The sequence below is a fragment of the Nerophis lumbriciformis genome, linkage group LG17 (assembly GCF_033978685.3).
Source record: "Nerophis lumbriciformis linkage group LG17, RoL_Nlum_v2.1, whole genome shotgun sequence".
NCBI lineage: Eukaryota > Metazoa > Chordata > Actinopteri > Syngnathiformes > Syngnathidae > Nerophis > Nerophis lumbriciformis.
In genome coordinates this window covers 12,845,001-12,867,500 of record NC_084564.2, presented here as the reverse complement: position 1 = coordinate 12,867,500, position 22,500 = coordinate 12,845,001, and the positions used below count along the sequence as shown (strand labels likewise).

The 22,500-nt window shown below is 35.5% G+C and overlaps 1 protein-coding gene and 1 long non-coding RNA gene across 5 annotated transcripts in view; one reads left to right on the top strand and one right to left on the bottom strand.

Annotated features, from left to right (window-relative positions):
- Positions 1-22,500, top strand: part of LOC133614516 (neurobeachin-like) — a 726,573-nt gene that overhangs the window by 691,719 nt on the left and 12,354 nt on the right. For all 4 annotated transcript variants that reach the window (XM_061972518.1, XM_061972517.1, XM_061972519.1 and 1 more), the window contains 7 exons: positions 4,762-4,851; positions 9,053-9,230; positions 11,612-11,683; positions 11,811-11,966; positions 16,081-16,251; positions 20,533-20,634; positions 20,717-20,913. In XM_061972518.1, the coding sequence (XP_061828502.1) occupies positions 4,762-4,851; positions 9,053-9,230; positions 11,612-11,683; positions 11,811-11,966; positions 16,081-16,251; positions 20,533-20,634; positions 20,717-20,913 (966 nt within the window). The remainder of the gene's footprint in view (positions 1-4,761; positions 4,852-9,052; positions 9,231-11,611; positions 11,684-11,810; positions 11,967-16,080; positions 16,252-20,532; positions 20,635-20,716; positions 20,914-22,500) is intronic.
- LOC133614521 (uncharacterized) lies at positions 16,241-20,923 on the bottom strand. The gene is made up of 3 exons (XR_009816591.1): positions 20,739-20,923; positions 20,526-20,658; positions 16,241-16,464 (listed from the first exon to the last, which is right to left on the bottom strand). It is a non-coding gene; the product is annotated as an uncharacterized lncRNA (long non-coding RNA).

Below are 22,500 nucleotides of genomic sequence, written 5' to 3'. Positions count from 1 at the left end.
CTTCAACATTACAGGTTAGCTGCAGTATTAGATTTAATTTTGTAATGCTTTAATGCAGTAAAGACAAGATGTCCCAGTGTGGTACTGCACTGGTCCAGATTGAGGACTATGAGGAGCCTTGGTGGAGGTATCTTCACTTCCAGTTGTAGTTTTTTTTTTTTTTTTTTCAGTCGAAGCGCATTAATTATTTCTGGCATGTAAACCAGCAACATTCTCGTAAATCACCTCCTGCACTTTTGCCTGCCTCTCAGCTGCATATTGTGTGTGTGTGTGTGTGTGTGTGTGTGTGTGTGTGTGTGTGTGTGTGTGTGTGTGTGTGTGTGTGTGTGTGTGTGTGTGTGTGTGTGTGTGTGTGTGTGTGTGTGTGTGTGTGTGTGTGTGTGCGTGCGTGCGTGCGTGCGTGCGTGCGTGCGTGCGTGCGTGCGTGCGTGCGTGCGTGCGTGCGTGCGTGCGTGCGTGCGTGCGTGCGTGCGTGCGTGCGTGCGTGCGTGCGTGCGTGCGTGCGTGCGTGCGTGCGTGCGTGCGTGCGTGCGTGCGTGCGTGCGTGCGTGCGTGCGTGCGTGCGTGCGTGCGTGCGTGCGTGCGTGCGTGCGTGCGTGCGTGCGTGCGTGCGTGTTCTTGTATTTGTACCCTTCTTGAGACATCAACAAGGAAAAGTACCTTCCAAATGAGGAGGTGTGAACAAGTTAGGACATAAATCATGGTCCCAATAAAGAAAACCATTGCATCTAATAGAGAATGTCTCATTTGCACCCCTGGTGGTGAAATCTATCAACATTAGGGTGGTCCCAAAAAGGATGGATATTTCAAATTGACCGTGTGTCGGTTTTAAAAGTGCTCCCCCTCTGGTCAACATATGAAATAACAAGTGTGTGTCAGAAATTGAAATGCGCCCCCTTTGGCCAAAATTAATTAAAAAAAAAAATAAAAAAATAAAATATAAAAAAAATAAAATATATATATATATATATATATATATATATATATATATATATATATATATATATATATATATATATATATATATATATATATATATATGTGTATATAGGGACATACTGTAATAACAAAGTAAATAATTAAGATTAAAAACCAATCACAAAAATATAATAATAATAATTTACTAAAAGCAGTCTTTTTCTCACAATGTGTCGACTTTTTTATTATAAAATTAGCAACGATTTCTCATATTCTTTCTGTTTCTGTAATATTGCAATATTTTCTCGTAAAATTATTACTTTTTTATGTAAAATTATTACTTTTTTATGTAAAATTATTACTTTTTAACGCAAAATGACGACATTCCATCCATCCATCCATTTTCTACCGCTTATTCGTCATATAAAATTTGGACTTTTATCACAAAATTGACAATGTTTTTGTTGTTCTTGTAAAACAGTGACATTTTTTAAAATTCAGATTATTATAATATTGCTAACGTTTTAAAGTTTTCTTATAAAATTGTGACTTTTGTACGACTCTTTTCGTAAAATTGCCACATTTTTTTAGCTTTTCTTGTAAAATTGCGACTGTCATTGAGTGAAATTCCAACTTTTTATCATAATATCGCACAAATGTTCAGTTTTTCTTGTGAAATTTTCTTGTTCTTGTAAATCAGTGACATTTTTTGAGTACAATTACGACTTTTGTCATTATTTTACCCAGTAAAATTCAGATTATTATTATAATAAACGCTCTGAAGTGGGAAAGGGGTAGGATTAAATTAGTTTTGCTTCTTCCTACTCCTTTTCCGACATGATGTAAAGTGAAATGATATGAAATTGTGTGATGTATTATACTGTAAGTGTGTTCATGTTCGAAATAAACTAAAGACAGAAAGATAATATTGCCAACAGTTTTCTTATAAAATTGTGACTTTTGTGCGACTCTTTTCATAAAATTGCCAAATTTTTTCGCTTTTCTTGTAAAATTGCGACTGTTATTGAGTGAAATTCCAATTTTTTATCATAATATCGCACAAATGTTCAGTTTTTCTTGTGAAATTTTGACTTTCGTTGAGTAAAATGACGACTTTTATAATAACACTGCCAAAATTCTATGTTTTTCTTGTGAAATCGCAACCAATTTTTCGCAGCAAGCTTTCTTATATTTGCATAGTATGTATGTATTATTAATGTTGTCAATACAAATCTTTATATAACTAGAAAGGCTGGTCCTACACAGGTAGGCATTTTTCTCAGGTCTCAAGAAGGTAACAAATACACGAGTGTGAGTGTGTGTGTGCGTGTGTGTGTGTGTGTGTGTGTGTTCTTGTATTTCTACCCTTCTTGAGACATCAACAAGGAAAAGTACCTTCCATATGAGGAGGTGTGAACAAGTTAGGACATAAATCATGGTCCCAATACGGAAAACCATTGCATCTAATAGAGAATGTCTCATTTGCACCCCTGGTGGTGAAATATATCAACATTAGGGTGGTCTCAAAAAGGAGGGATTTTTCAAATTAAAAGTGCGCCCCCTCTGGTCAACATAGGAGTGTGAAAAAATTTGAAGTGCTCCCCCTCTTGCCAACATATGTAATAACAAGTGTGTGTAAGAAATTGAAATGCGCCAAAATTAATAAATAAAAAAAAATTAAATATGTACATAGACATGCTGTAATAACTTGAAGTAAATAATGAAGAAATAAAAACCAATTACAAACATTTTTAAAATTAAAAGTCTTTTTCTAACAATTCAAAAAATTGGGAACGATTTCTCATATTTCTGTTTCTGTGATATTGCAATATTTTCTCGTAAAATTACTTTTTAACGCAAAATGGCGACATTCGTCATTTAAAATGTGGACTTTTATCACAATATTGCCAATTTTTTTTGCTGTTCTTGTAAAACAGAGCCATTTTTTAAAATTCAGATTATTATTATAATATTGCCAACGTTTTAAAGTTTTCTTATAAAATTGTGACTTTTGTACGATTCTTTTCATAAAATTGCCACATTTTTTTTAGCTTTTCTTGTAAAATTGCGACTGTCATTGAGTGAAATTCCAACTTTTTATCATAATATCGCACAAATGTTCAGTTTTTCTTGTGAAATTTTGACTTTCGTTGAGTAAATTGAGGACTTTTATTATAACACTGCCAAAATTCTACGTTTTTCTTGTGAAATAGCAACTAATTTTTCGCAGCAAGCTTTTTTATATTTGCATAGTATGTATATATTATTAATGTTGTCAATACAAATCTTTATATAACTAGAAAGGCTGGTCCTACACAGGTAGGCATTTTTCTCAGGTCTCAAGAAGGTAAGAAATACAAGAGTGTGTGTGTGCGTGTGTGTGTGTGTTGTATTTCTACCCTTCTTGAGACATCAACAAGGAAAAGTACCTTTCATATGAGGAGGTGTGAACAAGTTAGGACATAAATCATGGTCCCAATACGGAAAACCATTGCATCTAATAGAGAATGTCTCATTTGCACCCCTGGTGGTGAAATATATCAACATTAGGGTGGTCCCAAAAAGGAGGGATTTTTCAAATTAAAAAGTGCGCCCCCTCTGGTCAACATATGAAATAACAAGTGTGTAAAAAATTTGAAGTGCTCCCCCTCTGGCCAACATATGTAATAACAAGTGTGTGTAAGAAATTGAAATGCGCCAAAATTAATTTAAAAAAATAAAATAAATATGTACATAGACATGCTGTAATAACTTGAAGTAAATAATGAAGAAATAAAAACCAATTATAAATATTTTTAAAATTAAAATAAAGTCTTTTTCTAACAATTCAAAAAATTGGGAACGATTTCTCATATTTCTGTTTCTGTAATATTGCAATATTTTCTCGTAAAATTACTACTTTTTTATGTAAAATTATTACTTTTTAACGCAAAATGGCGACATTCGTCATATAAAATTTGGACTTTTATCACAATATTGCCAATTTTTTTTGCGGTTCTTGTAAAACAGAGCCATTTTTTAAAATTCAGATTATTATTATAATATTGCCAACGTTTTAAAGTTGTCTTATAAAATTGTGACTTTTGTACGACTCTTTTCATAAAAATTGCCAATTTTTTTTAGCTTTTCTTGTAAAATTGCGACTGTCATTGAGTGAAATTCCAACTTTTTATTATAATAATCGCACAAATGTTCAGTTTTTCTTGTGAAATTTTGACTTTCGTTGAGTAAATTGAGGACTTTTATTATAACACTGCCAAAATTCTACGTTTTTCTTGTGAAATCGCAACTAATTTTTTGCAGCAAGCGTTCTTATATTTGCATAGTATGTATATATTATTAATGTTGTCAATACAAATCTTTATATAACGAGAAAGGCTGGTCCTACACAGGTAGGCATTTTTCTCAGGTCTCAAGAAGGTAACAAATACAAGAGTGTGTGTGCGTGTGTTTGTGTGTGTGTGTGTGTGTGTGTCTTGTCCTTTGTGTGCAGCACAATAGCATGAAAAAGTGGTGCTGCGCTGCGAGCTGACACGTCAGTCCAGGTTAGCGTTAGTGCAGCGTGCTCCTGTGTGCCTGCAAATGGGAATGGTTAAGCCAAGCATGTTAATAGGAAAAGGCTTGTCTCTTCCATGCTAACACTTGGATGACTCTGCAGGGTGAAGATGGGGGTAGGGAGGGTACAGGGTGAGGGGGTGCACCCCGCTTTTCCTCTAACCCCCCCTCGCCCTCAGAGAGTTAGGATTTGCTTGCATTGTCAAGTAACGCATTGACCCATCACTTTGACGCCTATCTACTGTGACAGCCGCTCTCTCTCTCTCTCTCCCTCTCTCGCCCCTGCAGGCCACAGAGGCTCAGATCCGGAGCTTTGGACAGACGCCATCTCAGTTGCTTATTGAGCCACATCCTCCACGCAGCTCCGCCATGCACCTGGTATGAGCAGAGAGCATGCTGGGAATAGAGAGAGGAGGGGGGAAAAAAAGTCCTGTATAATGTGTACAGTTGTGATGTGTGTTTTATGCCATGTCTGCACACTTGTCACACTTTTGCGCCGATCAGCCGGCGTGATGTCATCACCGTGCGAGTCAACGAATTGACCAGAATTGTCTTGTCACTAATATTCTTATTTTTATTCATTTAATGACTCCGATACTGTCGTCCTACGTCAATCAGACATGCTCATCACAGTCAAAGATCGTCTATATGACAGGAGCATATACCGTATTTTTCGGACTATAAGTCGCAGTTTTTTTCATAGTTTGGCCGTGCAACGTATATATGTTTTTTCCTTCTTTATTGTGCATTTTCGGCAGGTGCGACTTATACTCCGAAAAATACGGTAGTTAAAGATCATCTATGTATGAGAGGAGTGCTGCTTCTGTTATGTAGACTTTTTACAAACTTTTCTACGACAGGAACAATCTGCTGTGTTTAAGGATCTATTGCAAAAAACACTAGTCAAAGATCATCTATACAAGAGGAGTGCTGTGGGTTTTTTTCAACGCTTTAAAATTGTTAGGCAATGACTGTTTGAATGAAAAAAGTGCTCTATTCTACTGTTATTAGGAATTTAAAAAAAATGCTGCTGTCATAGATCATGTATATTGAAAGTAGCACTGATTTTAGGACCTATTATAAACATGTTTGTCAAAGCTCATCTATACAACAGGAGCCATGTGTTGTTTTTAAAAACCTACTGCAAGAATGCTCGTCAAAGATAATTTATATAGGAAGAGCACTGGGCTGTTTTTAAGGATTAATATAAAAAAATGTTAGTCAAATATTCCCTATTTGAGAAGAGCGCTCTGCTATTTTTAAGGACCTCCTGCAAAAATGCTAGTCAAAGATCCTCTATAAGCCAGGAGCTCTCTGTTGTTGTCAAGGATTTATTTTATAATTGCTAGTCAAAGATCCTTTTTTAACAGGAGCATTTTGTTGTTTTTAAGGATTTTTTTGAAAAATGCTAGTCAAAGATCCTCTATATCCGGGTAGTTCTCTATTGCTTTAAACGACCTACTGCAACATGCTAGTCAAAGATCCTCTGAATGACAGGAGTGCTCTACTGTTTTAAAACATGTATCGCAAAAACGTTAGACAAAGATCCTCAAAATGACAAGTGAGCTGCTGTTTTAAGAACTATTTTAAAACATGCTTGTCAAAGATCCTCTATATGACAGGAGCTCTATGTTGTTTTAAGGATTTATTGTAAAAATGCTAGTCAAAGATCCTCTATACAAGAAGAGTGCTCTTGTTTTAAACGATCTGCCACAAAAATGCTAGTCATTGATCCTCTATATGACCAAAGTGTGCTGCTGTATTTAAGAACTTAAAAAAATGCTTTTCAAAGATCATCTATATAACAGGAGCATATAGTTAAAGATAATCTATGTATGAGAGGAGTGCTGCTTCTGTTATGTAGACTTTTTACAAAAAATACTCATCTTTTCTATCTAATTATCTGCTGTTTTTAAGGATCTACTGCAAAAACACTACTCAAAGATCATCTATACAAGAGTGGTGTGCTTTTTTTTAAGACTTCAAAATGGTTAGGCAATGATCATTTAAATTAAAAAAAGTGCTCTACTGTTTTTAGGAATTTAAAAATATACTGTTGTCATAGATCATGTATATGAAAGTAGCACTATTTGTAGGACCAACTGCAAAAATGTTTGTCAAAGCTCATCCATATAACGGGAGCCCTGTGTTGTGTTGTTTCTAAAAAACCTACTGCTCGTCAAAGATAATTTATATAAGAGGAGCACTGTGCTGTTTTTAAGGATTAATTTAAAGAAAATGCTTGTCAAAGATCCTCTATGTGACAAGAGTGTGCTTCTGTTTTTTAATAACTTATTTTTTTTAAGAAAATGCTAGTCAAAGATCCTCTATAGAGGATCTTTGACTAGCATTTTTACAGTAAGTCCTTAAGAACAGCAGAGCGTTCTTCTCAGGATATTTGACTAACATTTTTTTTCATTAATCCTTAAAAACAGCACAGTGCTCCTCCTATATAAATTATCTTTGACGAGCAGTAGGTTTTTAGAAACAACACAGGGCTCCCGTTATATAGATGAGCTTTGACAAACATTTTTGCAGTTGGCTGCTGTTTATAGGAACTTTAAAAAAATGCTTGTCAAAGATCCTCTATATAACAGGAGCACTATGCTGTGTTAATACATATATTGCTTGTCAAAGATTTTCTTATTGACAGTGTGTGCTGCTGTTTTTAAGAAATATGCTCGTCAAAGATCCTCTATATGACAGGAGCACTTTGATGTTTTTCATGATCTACTGCAAGAATGCTTGTCAAAGATCCTCTATATGATAAGAGTGTGCTTTTGTTTTTTTAAGAACTTTTTTTTTAAGAAAATGCTTGTCAAGATCCTTTATGAGACAAGAGTGTGCTTCTGTTTTTTTGATAACTTTCTTTTTTTTTTTTTTTTAAGAAAATGCTTGTCAAAGATCCTTTATGTGACAAGTGTGTGCTTCTGTTTAAGAACTTTTTTTTATGTAAATACTTGTCAAAGATCCTCTATATGACAAGAGCACTGTGCTGTTCCAATACATATATTGCAGAAATGCTTGTCAAAGATTGTCTTACTGACAAGTGTGTGCTGCTGTTTTTAAGAACTTTTTAAAGATGCTCGTCAAATATCCTCTATAAAACAGGAGCACTTTGCTGTTTTTCAGGATATACTGCAAAAATGCTTGTCAAAGATCCTCTATATGATAAGTGTGCTTGTTTTTTTTTTTAAGAACTTTTTTTTTTTAAATGCTTGTCAAAGATCCACTATGTGACAAGAGTGTGCTTCTGTTTTTTTAAGATTTTTTTTTAAGAAAATGCTTGTCAAAGATCCTCTATATGACAAGAGCACTGTGCTGTTTCAATACATATATTGCAGAAATGCTTGTCAAAGATTTTCTTTTTGACAAGTGTGTGCTGCTCTTTTTAAGAACATTTTAAAGATGCTCGTCAAAGATCCTCTGACACGAGCACTTGGCTGTTTTTCAGGATCTACTGCAAAAATGCTTGTCAAAGATCCTCTGTATGATAAGAGTGTGCTTCTGTTTTTTTTTAAGAACTTTTTTGTTTTAAGAAAATGCTTGTCAAAGATCCTCTGTGACAAGAGTGTGCTTCTGTTTTTTTTTAAGAACTTTTTTGTTTTAAGAAAATGCTTGTCAAAGATCCTCTGTGACAAGAGTGTGCTTCTGTTTTTTAATAACTTTTTTTTTTTAAGAAAATGCTTGTCAAAGATCCTCTATATGACAAGAGCACTGCTGTTTCAATACATATATTGCAGAAATGCTTGCCAAAGTGTGTGCTGCTGTTTTTAAGAAAATTTTAAAGATGCTCGTCAAAGATCCTCTATAAGACAGGAGCACTTTGCTGTTTTTCAGGATCTACTGCAAGAATGCTTGTCAAAGATCCTCTATATGATAAGAGTGTGCTTCTGTTTTTATAAGAACTTTTTTTTTTTTTTTTTTAAAGAAAATGCTTGTCAAAGGTCCTCTGTGACAAGTGTGCTTCTGTTTTTTTAAGAATTTGTTTTTAAAGAAAATGCTTGTCAAAGATCCTCTATAATATGATAAGTGTGCTTCTGTTTTTTTAAGAATTGTATTTTTTTAAAGAAAATGCTTGTCAAAGATCCTCTGTGACAAGAGTGTGCTTCGGTTTTTTAATTAAAATTTTTTTTTTAAGAAAATGCTTGTCAAAGATCCTCTATATGACAAGAGCACTGTGCTGTTTCAATATATATATTGCAGAAATGCTTGTCGAAGATTTTCTTTTTGACAAGTGTGTGCTGCTCTTTTTAAGAAAATTTTAAAGATGCTCGTCAAAGATCCTCTATAAGACAGGAGCACTTGGCTGTTTTTCAGAATCTACTGCAAAAATGCCTGTCAAAGATCCACTTGACTACATAAGACTGCACCGCTGTTTTTAGGACTTAATAACATAAATGTTAGTCAAAGATCCTTTATTTGACAGGAGTTTTGTTTTGAAAAGAAGTGGCAGCAAAGATTAGGAGTGAGTTTGCAGCAAAGTATGAATGTTAACTTCTTTTTCCACTTGCATGCGTGTTGTTGAACAGAGAGCAGACGAGGTTTGACCCTGTAACGGATGACTTGTGTTGTTCAGAGCCCGCTGATGTTCAAAGACCAGATGCAGCAGGACGTGGTCATGGTGCTCAAGTTCCCCTCCAACTCTCCTGTCACGCACGTGGCCGCCAACACGCTGCCTCACCTCGCTCTGCCCGCCGTGGTCACGCTCACCTGCAGCCGCGTCTTCGCCGTCAACCGCTGGCACAACACGGTCGGTGAGTTGGCGCTCCGTCACATAAATAGTCTCTGTGAGATGGAAAAGTTCATGGAAATATAAACATTAGTGATGGGTCAGACGATACTGGAGACTTGATGCGTTATGGACCGAGAGAAGCGATATCATCACGTGTGTATCACTTTAAGAAGCGATACAACTGTTGTGAAGCACCAAACTGTTTTTTATCAGGAAGCTAGTGACAGCTCCTACTGAAGGGGAGTGGATTCACCAAGAAACTGAAAAATAATAATTAATTAATTATTTGAACTAAGAAAATAAAAATATATATATAAAAAAATTAAAGGAACTAATAAAAAAAAAAAAGATTTAAAAAATTGATGGAACTCAGAAAATGATAAATAAAAAAACAAAGAAAATTAAAGGAACTAAGAAAATGATACATGAAAAATAGATAAAACATAATGGAACAAAAAAATAATAAGTAGATACAAAGTTAATGGAACTAATAACATTTACCGTATTTTACGCACTATAGGGCGCACCTTCAATGAATGGCCTATTTTAAAACTTTGTTCATATATAAGGCGCACCGCATTATAAGGTGCATAGAATAGACGCTACAGTAGAGGCTGGGGTTTCGTTATGCATCCCGTAGTTGCGAGACCTGTTGTGGCTCAATATTGGTCTCTATATAAGGCGCACCGGATTAAAAGGCGCACTGTCAGCTTTTGAGAAAATTGGAGGTTTTTAGGTGCGCCTAATAGTGCGCAAAATACGGTAATTAAAAATAGGTAGACAAGGAAACTGAGAAAATAATACATGAAAAATAGATTTAAAAGAATAATGGAACTAAGAAAGTAATAAATAAAAAATAAATACAAAATTAATAGAACTAAGGAAAATAATACATAAACAAATGGAAACAAAAAAAATATTGGAAAATAAATATAACTCGGAAAAACAAACAAACAAATAAATGGAACTAAGAAAATAAATACGTCGATAAAAAATAAACATAACTAAGGAAATAATACATGAAATATTGATTTAAAATAATGATGGAACCAAGAAAATAAAAAATAAATAAATACGAAATTAATGGAACTAAGAAAAACAATACATACATAAATGGAAACAAAAAAGTTTATGGAAAATAAATATAACTTAGAAAAAAAATAAGCATAGCAAACAAAACATATTTAAATAAAAAATAAACCAAACTAAGAAAATAATGAATACAAAATAATAAAATGAAACTTTATCAAATAAAGGAACACTTTTAAAGTGTAGGTTCATGTTGGTTTTATAACGCCAAACGAGGTAAAAGGTCTTCTTCTCCTGCTTACTATTTGGCTCATTGACCACTTGTGCACTTCATATTGTCTTTGTGCACAACTGTCCGTTTAAAAAACACGAAAACAAATATATTTGCTGTTATATAGTTAATTTGTATCTAACTATTTATATTTTTGTCTTTAAAATCGCACATATATTTTCTTTCCTGCACAGGTTGTCTACATTTCTTCATATAAGTATGAGTCTATTTTTGTTTTTAACTGCACATGTAAAATATTCTGAATCATAAAAGGGGTCTTTTAAGTCTTATTTCAGGTTTATTGAATACGGAAGGGAAGGGGGGACAGGACTTGTTTAATAGTTACTGTTTATTGTAACTAATCCTGCTACTGAATGCCGTGAATTTCCCTCAAGATCAATAATCTATTTATCTATTAAGTTTTTTTGCAGGTTAAATATGACTTTTTTTTAAATCCAGCAAATGGCCAATGCCCATTCCAACACATTAGCAGTAGTGTCAATGCAGCTAGTGAGTGTGCCACATACTCATCGAGGTGCCAGTTAGACAAATATTTTGTACATCACCAGTCAAAAGTTCTGAGACACATTCTCACGTTAGTGAAAGGGGAGGTGTCTCCAAACTTTTGACGGATAATATACAGACATTTGTTTCTCGTCCTTTGTAAATGTTTTACTTGGTAGTTTTTATTCGTCTTGAAATGTGTTATTTGTTATTCATTCAGAACATATTGAGTTTCAAAGCTGTCACAGATGTACTCACTTTCTAATTTCTTTGAGGTCAGTTTATCATTGAAATGATTGATATTGCGTGAAAGATGCAGTGGATATTTAATCACATAATAAACATTAAAAAAAAAACATTTATATATCTGAAGAGCTTTTTGGCATTTTGCAAAAATATATTTTGTTAATGATTTTATGGTATTTTTTTTATTATTTAATGATATAAAATAATTTTCAATGAGTTTATATTCAATGCAGTCTTATATGTAATATCTAACGGGAAAAATTGTACATCAAAATGTTGCATCGCATATTTCCATCACCTGCCAGGCGTGATGACCATATTTGGTGATGAATGTACTTCCTGTGTCGTTGCAGGCCTGAGAGGCGCACCAGGTTACTCCCTGGAACAAGCCCAGCATCTCCCCATCGAGATGGACCCTCTGATTGGTCAGTAGCCTCGTTAACGTTCTCACCGCCGTCTTCGCAAACGCAAACATTTCTCGCCAATGTCCACTGAGTGTCCTCGCCGCGTGTCTTCCTCACCCATCCTCGCCTTCTCTGTTGTCGCCGCCAGCCAACAGCGCTGCGAGCCACAAGCGTCAGATCACGGACTTGGTGGACCAGAGCATCCGGATCGGCACCCAGTGCTTCGTGGTGACAGCTGACAACCGCTACATCCTGGCGTGCGGGTTCTGGGACAAGAGCTTCCGCGTGTACTCCTCTGAGACAGGTGGGGGAAGCGCTCGTCCGTGGAAGGACCGCCGGCTCACGCCTTGTTACGATAATCCATGGATGATACTAAAATCTGTTCCGGGAGGGTTTTTTTCCCCTCAGAGAAAATAAGAAAAAGGGAAATAGTCTGTTCCAGAAGTCACATTCTGAAGTGTCACTCAAGTGTAAAAAAAAGTTAAGCACTGCAAAGTAGGTTAAAAAAAAAACAACCAGCACAAAAGATCACTCATGCATATGCAAACATTCCTAATTCTCATTGACCTCACATTCAAGTGTAAGAAGAAGCTAGCCACTGAAAATAAATCTTATTGCGCAAGTTAAAGGTGCTGTGACGATTTACCGTATTTTACCGACTATGGAGGGCACTGGTATACAAGCCACACCCACTCAATATTACAAAAAAATATTTTTTCCCATATATAAGCCGCGGATATATGCATCGTTAAATGAGTTGTTTACAAAGAAAGGTTTTTAAAAGATTAATTTGCATACCTTAATTGTATCCAAAAGGCAGTAAAACGGCTGGTCAAAAAAACCAGAAGTCATCGTCATGGACCCACTAGCTGCGGAAGCTAGTTCTCCACTCAGTTAAACAGACTCAATAACTCCACGGCGACGTTTTGGTGAATTTACTGAGGAATTTGTGACACTGAAACAATCCCAAAATAATGTTGTTGTAAGTTAATAATCCTAACACAGACACTTTTAAATGTGTTTTTTTTCATTTTTATTTTTTTTAAATCAACACAGTAAAAACACAAGATACACTTTCAACTAGTGCATCAACCCAAAAAATATCCCTCCCCCATTCATTTTTGGCACTCAGCATCAAGGGTTGGAATTGGGGGTTAAATCACCAAAAATGATTCCCGGGCGTGGCACCACTGCTGCCCCCTGCAGGGGGTGAACAAGGGGATGGGTCAAATGCAGAGGACACATTTCACCACACCTAGTGTGTGTGTGTGACTATCATTGGTACTTTAACTTTGACTTTAACTCAATTTTACAAAAAAATATTTGTTCCCATATATAAGCCGCGGATATATGCATTGTTAAATGAGTTGTTTACAAAGAAAGGTTTAAAAAAAAAAAATAATTTGCATACCTTAATTGTATCCAAACGGTGTCTGTAACAAGGCAGTAAAACGGCTGGTCAAACAAAACAGAAGTCATCGTCATGGACCCACTAGCTGCGGAAGCTAGTTCTCCACTCAGTTAAACAGACTCAATAACTCCACGGCGACGTTTTGGTGAATTTACTGAGGAATTTGTGAGACTGAAACAATCCAAAAATAATGTTGTAAGTTAATAATCCTAACACAGACACTTTTAAATGTGTGTTTTTTTTTTTTTTGTTTTTTTTTAAAATCAACACAGAAAAAACACAAGATACACTTTCAACTAGTGCATCAACCCAAAAAAATATCCCTCCCCCATTCATTTTTGGCACTCAGCATCAGCAAATATGTTTTCCCATATATAAGCCGCGGATATATGCATTGTTAAATGAGTTGTTTACAAAGAAAGGTTTTAAAAAAAAATAATTTACATACCTTAATTGTATCCAAACGGTGTCTGTAACAAGGCAGTAAAACGGTTGGTCAAACAAAACAGAGGTCACCGTCATGGACCCACTAGCTGCGGAAGCTAGTTCTCCACTCAGTTAAACAGACTTAATAACTCCACGGCAACATTTTGGTGAATTTACTGAGGAATTTGTGAGACTGAAACAATACAAAAATAATGTAAGTTAATAATCCTAACACAGACACTTTTAAATGTGTTAGCATATTAGCTAATGATGCTAGCTTGATTACATTGCGATAGCACGTACGAGTATGCATGAAAACACTGGTTTAGTAAGTAAGAATTGATTTAGTTATATTGTAAAACTTTCAAACGCTGCTTTGAGTGATGAACGAAGCATTTATACGAGTAGGACCGCTATGGACGGCTTAAAGATGGAACGGCACTTCTACTTCCGGTTAAAAAGCACTGAATGGCACCAGTGAGCGAACTAGTCCAAAAGATGGCGCCATAACACAAACACACCTTTGCAGCGTGTTTGCGTTTGAATATTTGTATTATGACCGTCAGCAAAGAAAAATCCATAAATTAGCTGCACGGTTTTGTACGCCGCAGGGTGTAAAGTGTTGGGGAAAAAGTAGCGACTTTAGCCCTGAATTTACAGTAGTAGTAAACATCAATAGAATGTTATTAGCAGTGTTAAAGTTAAAAACAGTCAGTGGTACCCTGTGATGCATTCAGGGACCTTCACTGTCTACTATGCACTCCCTCCTAGGATTTGTGACGTCGCGATCCCGCCAATTCACGCAAATTCAACCAATCGCTGAGAATTATCAAGGCCTTACAACATCCCCGCACATTTTGGCCAATCTGCGTTATTTTTGCCGATGGAATTTGTGTCTGAGCGGCGCTCAAACGCGCGCGTCAACTGTCTGATCAAAACGTACGTTTCTTTCCTGTGTAGCAATTTATCGACTCTTTATTGCTGAAATGGCACAATTGTTCTATTTTCCTGTTCCTGTCTAGGGCGCTAAGCCTTCTGGGTAATGTAGTACCTCCTAGTTTATACATGTATTTAACATTCATTTACTCAGGGTAAGACAATTGGGAACGGATTCTCATTTGCAATGCTGACCTAACATGTTAGAGATGTTGATGTGTGATGATAATTATAATTAATTATTTCTATTAACTATGATTATTTGGAACTAGAGATGTCCGATAATGGCTTTTTTACCGATATCCCGATATTCCGATATTGTCCAACTCTTAATTACCGATACCGATATTAACCGATACCGATATATACAGTTGTGGAATTAACACATTATTATGCCTAATTTTGTTGTGATGCCTCGCTGGATGCATTAAACAATGTAACAATGTTTTCCAAAATAAATCAACTTAAGTTATGGAAAAAAATGCCAACATGGCACTGCCATATTTATTATTGAAGTCACAAAGTGTATTATTATTTTTTAACATGCCTCAAAACAATAATAGTGCAATACTTTTTCATAACATGGTCACTACTGCTTAGTTTCTCTTGTTATATTCTTATTTTACTGTTATATTTTTATTCTCATTGTTGCTTTTTATTTTTATTCTTATTGTAATATTTTGCTATTCTGTTTCCATTTATACCCCCATTATTTACTTTTTACTTTTTAAATTCAATCTCAATTCTGAACACTGCTGCTGGAATTTTAATTTTCCTGAGGGAACTCTCCTGAAGGAATCAATAAAGTACTATCTATCTATCTATCCAAACAGCAGCTTGGAATTTGGGACATTCTCTCCCTGAAAGAGTCTATGAGGAGGTTGCGGTGGGAGGGTAGGGGTAAGCGGGGGGGTTTATATTGTAGCGTCCCGGAAGAGTTAGTACTACAAGGGATTCTGGGTATTTGTTCTGTTGTGTTTATGTTGTGTTACGGTGCGGATGTTCTCCCGAAATGTGTTTGTCAGTCTTGTTCGGTGTGGGTTCACAGTGTGGCGCATATTTGTAACCGTTTTAAACTTGTTTATACGGCCACCCTCAGTGTGACCTGTATGGCTGTTGACCAAGTATGTCTTGCATCAATTTGTAATGAGTAAAGCCGGTAGATATTATGTGACTGGGATGGCATGCACGTAAAGGAAGTGCCTTAAAGGTTTATTGTCTCTCTGTACCTCTCCCTACGTCCGTGTACACAGCGGCGTTTAAAACGTCATACATTTTACTTTTAAAAACCGATACCGATAATAACGAAACCGATACCGATAATTTCCGACATTACATTTTAAAGCATTTATCGGCCGATAATATCGGCAGCCCGATATTATCAGACATCCCTATTTGGAACAGTACAGTAGTTTGACATTGAGTTCAGAGTATGTGCCATTACTGCCATCTAGTGTCTATCTGAGGTATAAAACGAGTAAAACATCAATACAGTTCTTGTTTTTTCAAATTGTGTAGATTTTTTTTTTTTTTTTAGGTAAAAGAAACACTAAAACATTGATCTTTAAGTCACAAGTTGATTCAATGTTATTGAAAATCAATAAAATCCTGGGTTTGAGTGGATGTGTGCTGCTTGTGTCACCAGGCAAGCTGACCCAGATCGTGTTCGGCCACTGGGACGTGGCCACGTGTTTGGCCAGGTCCGAGTCCTACATCGGCGGCGACTGCTACATCGTGTCGGGCTCCAGGGACGCCACCCTTCTTCTGTGGTATTGGAGCGGCAGGCACCACATCATCGGAGACAACCCCGTCAACAGTGAGTAACGCTGGCTTTTACCAGCGCCCTCAAAGTGTGCACGCGTCCCCAATTAGCCCGCCTTTTCTCCGCCAGCTCCGACGTCGCACCGTTCTTCCATAATTAACTCCGCCAAAGCGCCGACACTTCATTAAGAGTTTCGGCTCGGCTGCGTCCAATTAGCGCTCAGGTTCCTCCGAGGAGAGGAAATTAATTCCCTGGACGTCGTCGATGCTTACAAAGGGAAAAGACGATACAAATATTATCTCCTTCAGATTCTTGGTCAGACACTGTAACAAAATGAAGCATCATTAAGAATTATCACATTTATTAAACATGCGGTTACATTATTTAGAACAATTATTGATATTATAATAATAAAGCTGTGTAATTAGTTTTAATCAATAATACTCATTATCTTCATTGTCATCATCATTTAGTATCATGGTAGCATTTTGTCAAGTCATTATCATTATCAAGACAATAATATATAAATCCTAATTGTATTCTTTTTATTATCTTTCTTTTCAAGTCTTAGTTTATTGGCTGGGAGAAATCACATGGTTCTTTCAAAATTACAAAACATTTTTTTCCCTCTGCAGGTAACCTTCATGTTAAACATTTATCAGTATGATTAAAATGCCTCTATTTGAATACAATTGTTACAATATTATGGCTAATATTATATAATACAAATGATGATAATTGTAATAATAATAGTACACATTTGTTTTACTAAATTATGTTTTTTTGCTGGTTGGCTTGGAGGAATCACATATTCTGGCAGTTGAAATATTACATTAAAGTTATGAAATTGCAAAATTGTTTATTTTCCTGAAGCAATAAAAAAACGTGTATAATTATAAAATCCATACTTAAATGTAGGGATGTCCGATAATGGCTTTTTTGCCGATATTCCGATATTGTCCAACTCTTAATTACCGATACCGATATCAACCTATACCGATATATACAGTCGTGGAATTAACACATTATTATGCCTAATTTGGACAACCAGGTATGGTGAAGATAAGGTCCTTTTAAAAAAAAAAAATGAATAAAATAAGATAAATAAATTAAAAACATTTTCTTGAATAAAAAAGAAAGTAAAACAATATAAAAACAGTTACATAGAAACTAGTAATTAATGAAAATTAGTCAAATTAACTGTTAAATGTTAATACTATTAGTGGACCAGCAGCACGCACAATCATGTGTGCTTACGGACTGTATCCCTTGCAGACTGTATTGATATATATTGATATATAATGTAGGAACCAGAATATTAATAACAGAAAGAAACAACCCTTTTTTGGGTTGGTGCACTAATTGTAAGTGTATCTTGTGTTTGTTATGTTGATTTAATTAAAAAAAACAACAAAAAAAACGATACCGATAATTTAAAAAAACGATACTGATAATTTCCGATATTACATTTTAAAGCATTTATCAGCCGATATCGGCCTGCCGATATTATCGGACATCTCTACTTAAATGCAACTGTTACATTATCGTGACTAATATTTGATAGTAATATTGATGGTAGTTGTAATAACAGTACACAATACTACACATTTTTTTCAATATTATATTTTTTGCTGGTTGGTTTGAAGGAATCACATGATATTCTGGCAATTAAAATTTCAAATTAAAGTTACGAAATTGCAAAAACATTTTATTTTGTTTTCCTGCAGCAATAAAACAATGTGTATAATTATAAAATTTATACTTAAATGCCACTGTTACATTATTGTGACTAATATTTGATAATAATATTGATGGTAATTGTAGTAACAGTACACAATATTACACTTTTTTTTTCAATATTATATTTTTTTGCGGGTTGGCTTGGAGGAATCACATGATATTCTGGCAGTTCAAATTTCAAATTAAATTTATGAAATTGCAAAACTTTTTATTTTGTTTTCCTGCAGCAATGAAAAAAAAAAGTGTATAATTATCAAATCAATACTCCAATGCAACTGTTACATTATCATGACTAATATTTGATAATAGTATTGATGGTAATTGTAATAACAGTACACATTTTTTTTCAATATTATATGTTTGTGCTGGTTAGCTTGGAGAAATCACATGACTTTTCTGGCAGTTCAACTTCCAAGTTAAAAGTGACCAAATTGCAAAACTCCTGCAGCAATATATTTTTTCAAAAGTATATCATTATAATTATAAAATCGATAATTGGTTGCAATTGCTACATTATTGTGACTAATATTATATATTAACATTGATGATCATTTAAATAACAATAGTGCACATTTTCTTCCGATGTGTTTTTGGTATGACTCACATGGTTGAAGAAGCAACATAACATGGGAAATGAATTTTAAGTGCAAATGAGTCACTGTTATGTTAATATAGTGACTATGATTAGTGTAATGCAAACATATTATTAGAGTGAAGCTGGCTAGGTGTACCTAATGTTGTGTCCGGTGAGGGCACGTAAACATATATTCTTCATATTAATATTAGCACATGACATTTATTTGGACTTTCATCGTTTTCTAAAAGTGCACAAGACTGCGTTCCGCCTGCAATCATTGAAAAATGTCTGGTTTAATCGCACCCCCAACCCCTTGTCCCATGACAAGACGCGGATTTGCCCGTGTCCCTGAGGGTGGACGCCACGCCACGCAGAGATTGAATCTTTTGTGCGGAAGGTGAGCGGCTTCCAGCTTCCCTTTTTTTTTTTCCTTCCTTCCTCCCCAGAGGTTTTTTGCTGACACTCGTCCTCGTCAACCGCACACACACACACACACACACACACACACACACACACACACACACACACACACACACACACACACACACACACACACACACACTACCAGCAGCACCAGAGCAGGTGTGGTGGGACTGACAGCTCAGGTCCTGGTCTCTGTGGGACCACATCCATCACAGTCCTGCAGCAGAGACAATATGGCCAACGTGAGGACTGACTATGTTGGACACCTATTAATTTGTGAATATCCCATAATTCTGAACATGTGATTATGAATATTATTTATATATCCGCTTAAAACATCTCGACTGTCACAATGTTAGGACGCGGTGGAACAGTGGGATACATAGTGGTCGTCTACTACCGTGTGGTTCTGGTACTTCAAAATGTTTACATTTATAAAGAAATAAAATATGGAATCAAAGTTGAAAAAATATATATTAAAAAACAAAAAAAATCATGATTGAATTTGAAAAATTAATTTTTTTTGTAATATATAGATGGATAAAAAACTACGGAGCCCCTAAAGGGACATGGGGGACATTTTTTATTTTTTTATAAAAAATTTTTTTTTAGACATGCATCTCGTGCGCATGAGAAACTTTCTCGTGCTCACGAGATACATGTCAAAAAAAAAAAAAATTTAAATAAATTATAAAAAAATTTTTTTAATTTTTTTATAACTTTATAAAAGGTTTCTTGTGCACACAAGAACGTTTCTCGGGCACACGAGAAACTTTTTATAAAGTTATAAAAAATAACAATTTATAATTTATAATTTTTTTTATTTTTTTTATTTTTTTTTTAGACATGTATCCCGTGCGCACGAGAAACTATAAAGTTATAAAAAATAAAAAATAAAAGTGTATAATTTTTTTTTAGACATGTATCCCGTGCGCACGAGGAACTATAAAGTTATAAAAAATAAAAATGTATAATTTTTTTTTAGACATGTATCCCGTGCGCACGAGGAACTATAAAGTTATAAAAAATAAAAATGTATAATTTTTTTTTAGACATGTATCCCGTGCGCACGAGAAACTCTCGTGCGCACGGGATACATGTCTAAAAAAAATAAAAAAATAAAAATTATAAATTTTTATTTTTTATAACTTTATAAAAAGTTTCTCGTGCGCACGGGATACATGTCTAAAAAAAAAAAATTCTAAAAAAAAAATGTTCCCCCATGTCCCTTTATGGGCTCCATAATAAACAAAAATGAACAAATATAATTATTATATACAAACTTCATATGTTTAAAAATTAAATAAAGAACCTAAGAATGGCCACATTTGTTTTGGGTCGGGAAGTCTCCCGCCCTCGCTAACCTCTCATCAATCATGTGACACATGGCGTTGGAGGCGAGCGGCTTGGCGGCCATTCCTGAATTTACATGACAATCTGAGCCCGCCTCCTGCGTGAGCAGTTGTGCGTCACTGTCATGCTTTGTAAGTCACATGATCAACTTCATGCCAAACGTTTCGAATCAATAATACGTCGCATGCGTGCTCGCTATGATAGGCTGTGATGTATTTAGGGATTTGTCTTTCACCTTATAGCTGATTACCCGGCGCCGCGGGCGGTCCTCACGGGTCACGACCAGGAAGTGGCGTGTGTGGCGGTCTGTGCAGAGCTGGGTCTGGTCATCAGCGGGGCCAAAGGTCAGCAAATGTCCTCCACACGTCCTTATCATATAGCACAAAGATAAGTGTTAATATTTGGGTATGTTTGTGTTGCTGCCAGACGGTCCATGTTTGGTCCACACCATCACAGGAGATCTCCTGCGAGCTCTGGAGGCTCCTGAACACTTCAGGTGTCCTCGCCTCATCTCAGTGTCCAGTGAGGGACACTGCATCGTTTACTACGAGGGAGGACGCTTCTGCAACTTCAGCATCAACGGGAAACTTCTGGCCCACATGGAGATCAGTGACAGCACCAGGGTGAGAAAACTATTAATTCATATATATATAAAAGTCAAGAGATTAATCACACTTTGAACCTGTGATTAATCACGGGTTATTATTTGCTTGCATAAATAACATTTACTGAAGAAAATATCCCAATATTTTGATACAAATGCATTTTAGTAGTCAGCATGTCATACAGGAACGTTTTTTAAATGTCGATTTGCTAAAAAGTTGGTTAAAAAAAAGTAAAGTAAAAATTAAGTGCACATTTTAAAAGTCCTTGCAGCTTGCAATAATCTTGCAAACAAGGTACAGTTACTAATCGATAATGTAGTAAACGCACTCATAAACAATTGAACATAGTGCACCATTTACTCTTCTTTAGTTGAAACAGTTGTGTATGTGATTCCTTACAGATGTCCAACATTCGCCAGGAAGCAAATTGAATTCACGTTCAGTCTGTAGTTGCAAGTTGATGCTCTTGTTTGTGTAGTACAGTTGGTGGATCCTTCCTGTAATTGTGCCTCTTCAAGGTATTTTACAACAGAGCACCAGGTGCACTGCAAAAACTGAAATCTAAGTAAGATGAAATATCTCAAATAAGGGTGATATTTGCTTATTTTCTGTCTGATAAGATAATTCTTCTCACTAAGCAGATTTTATGTTAGAGTGTTTTACTTGTTTTAAGGGTTTTGGTCCTAAATGATCTCAGTAAGATATTACAGCTTGTTGCTGAGATTTGATGACCTATATTGAGTAAAACATGCTTGAAACTAGAATATCAACTGATGCAAAGCTGTGTCAACAACACTCACAAGTATAAAACTACTTTTTTAAAGTAATCATTTCTTGTTTCAAGCGTGAAAAAGAAAAAATGCTGCCGAGTGCATATCATTATGTCAAGATAATGGCACTAGCATTTACTTATTTAAGAATATTTTCAACATATTGAGCAAAAAGGTCTCTTTTTTTTCTACCATGAAAAGTGCACTTGTTATTAGTGAGAATATACTTATTTTAGGTATTTTGGGGTTCATTGAAGTTAGCTAATTTTACTTGTTTTGGAAAGTCTTGACAAGCCAAATTTTCTTGTTCTATTGGCAGATAATTTTGCTTAGTTCAAGTAAAATACCCCTCATTTTTTTCTTTTTTTTTCTTGTTTTTGAACACTGACTTTTTGCAGTGTGTTGCTGACCGACAGCAGCCGTCACTGCTCGCTGAGGGCGGTGACTGCTGCTTGCTTTCACCTCAGTCTCCAACACACAAAAAAGTCTCCAATATCCCCGGGAAAATTCATTAGATTTGTCGCTAGTTGCTGGTTACAAAAGAAGTCTCCAAGAGGATTGGCAACACTTGTCAGCGCCATCCTGGAGTACGTGTTTCACTTTTAAGATGGTGTTTTAAACTTGATGTGTGGCAATAACAAAAACGTTTGTCGCGGCAATACCAACAAGTTACCTTAGTTTTATCCAAAGTACTGTTTTGAAACGGAATTGGCCGCCTCTCATTGTGATCACAAACTGTGGAACAAATGCGCGCATCTTTAGGGTTACGCCTCAACCCGGAAGTGATTAATCATCATTCATATTTGATAACGCGAAAATTTATTTTTATTAATCA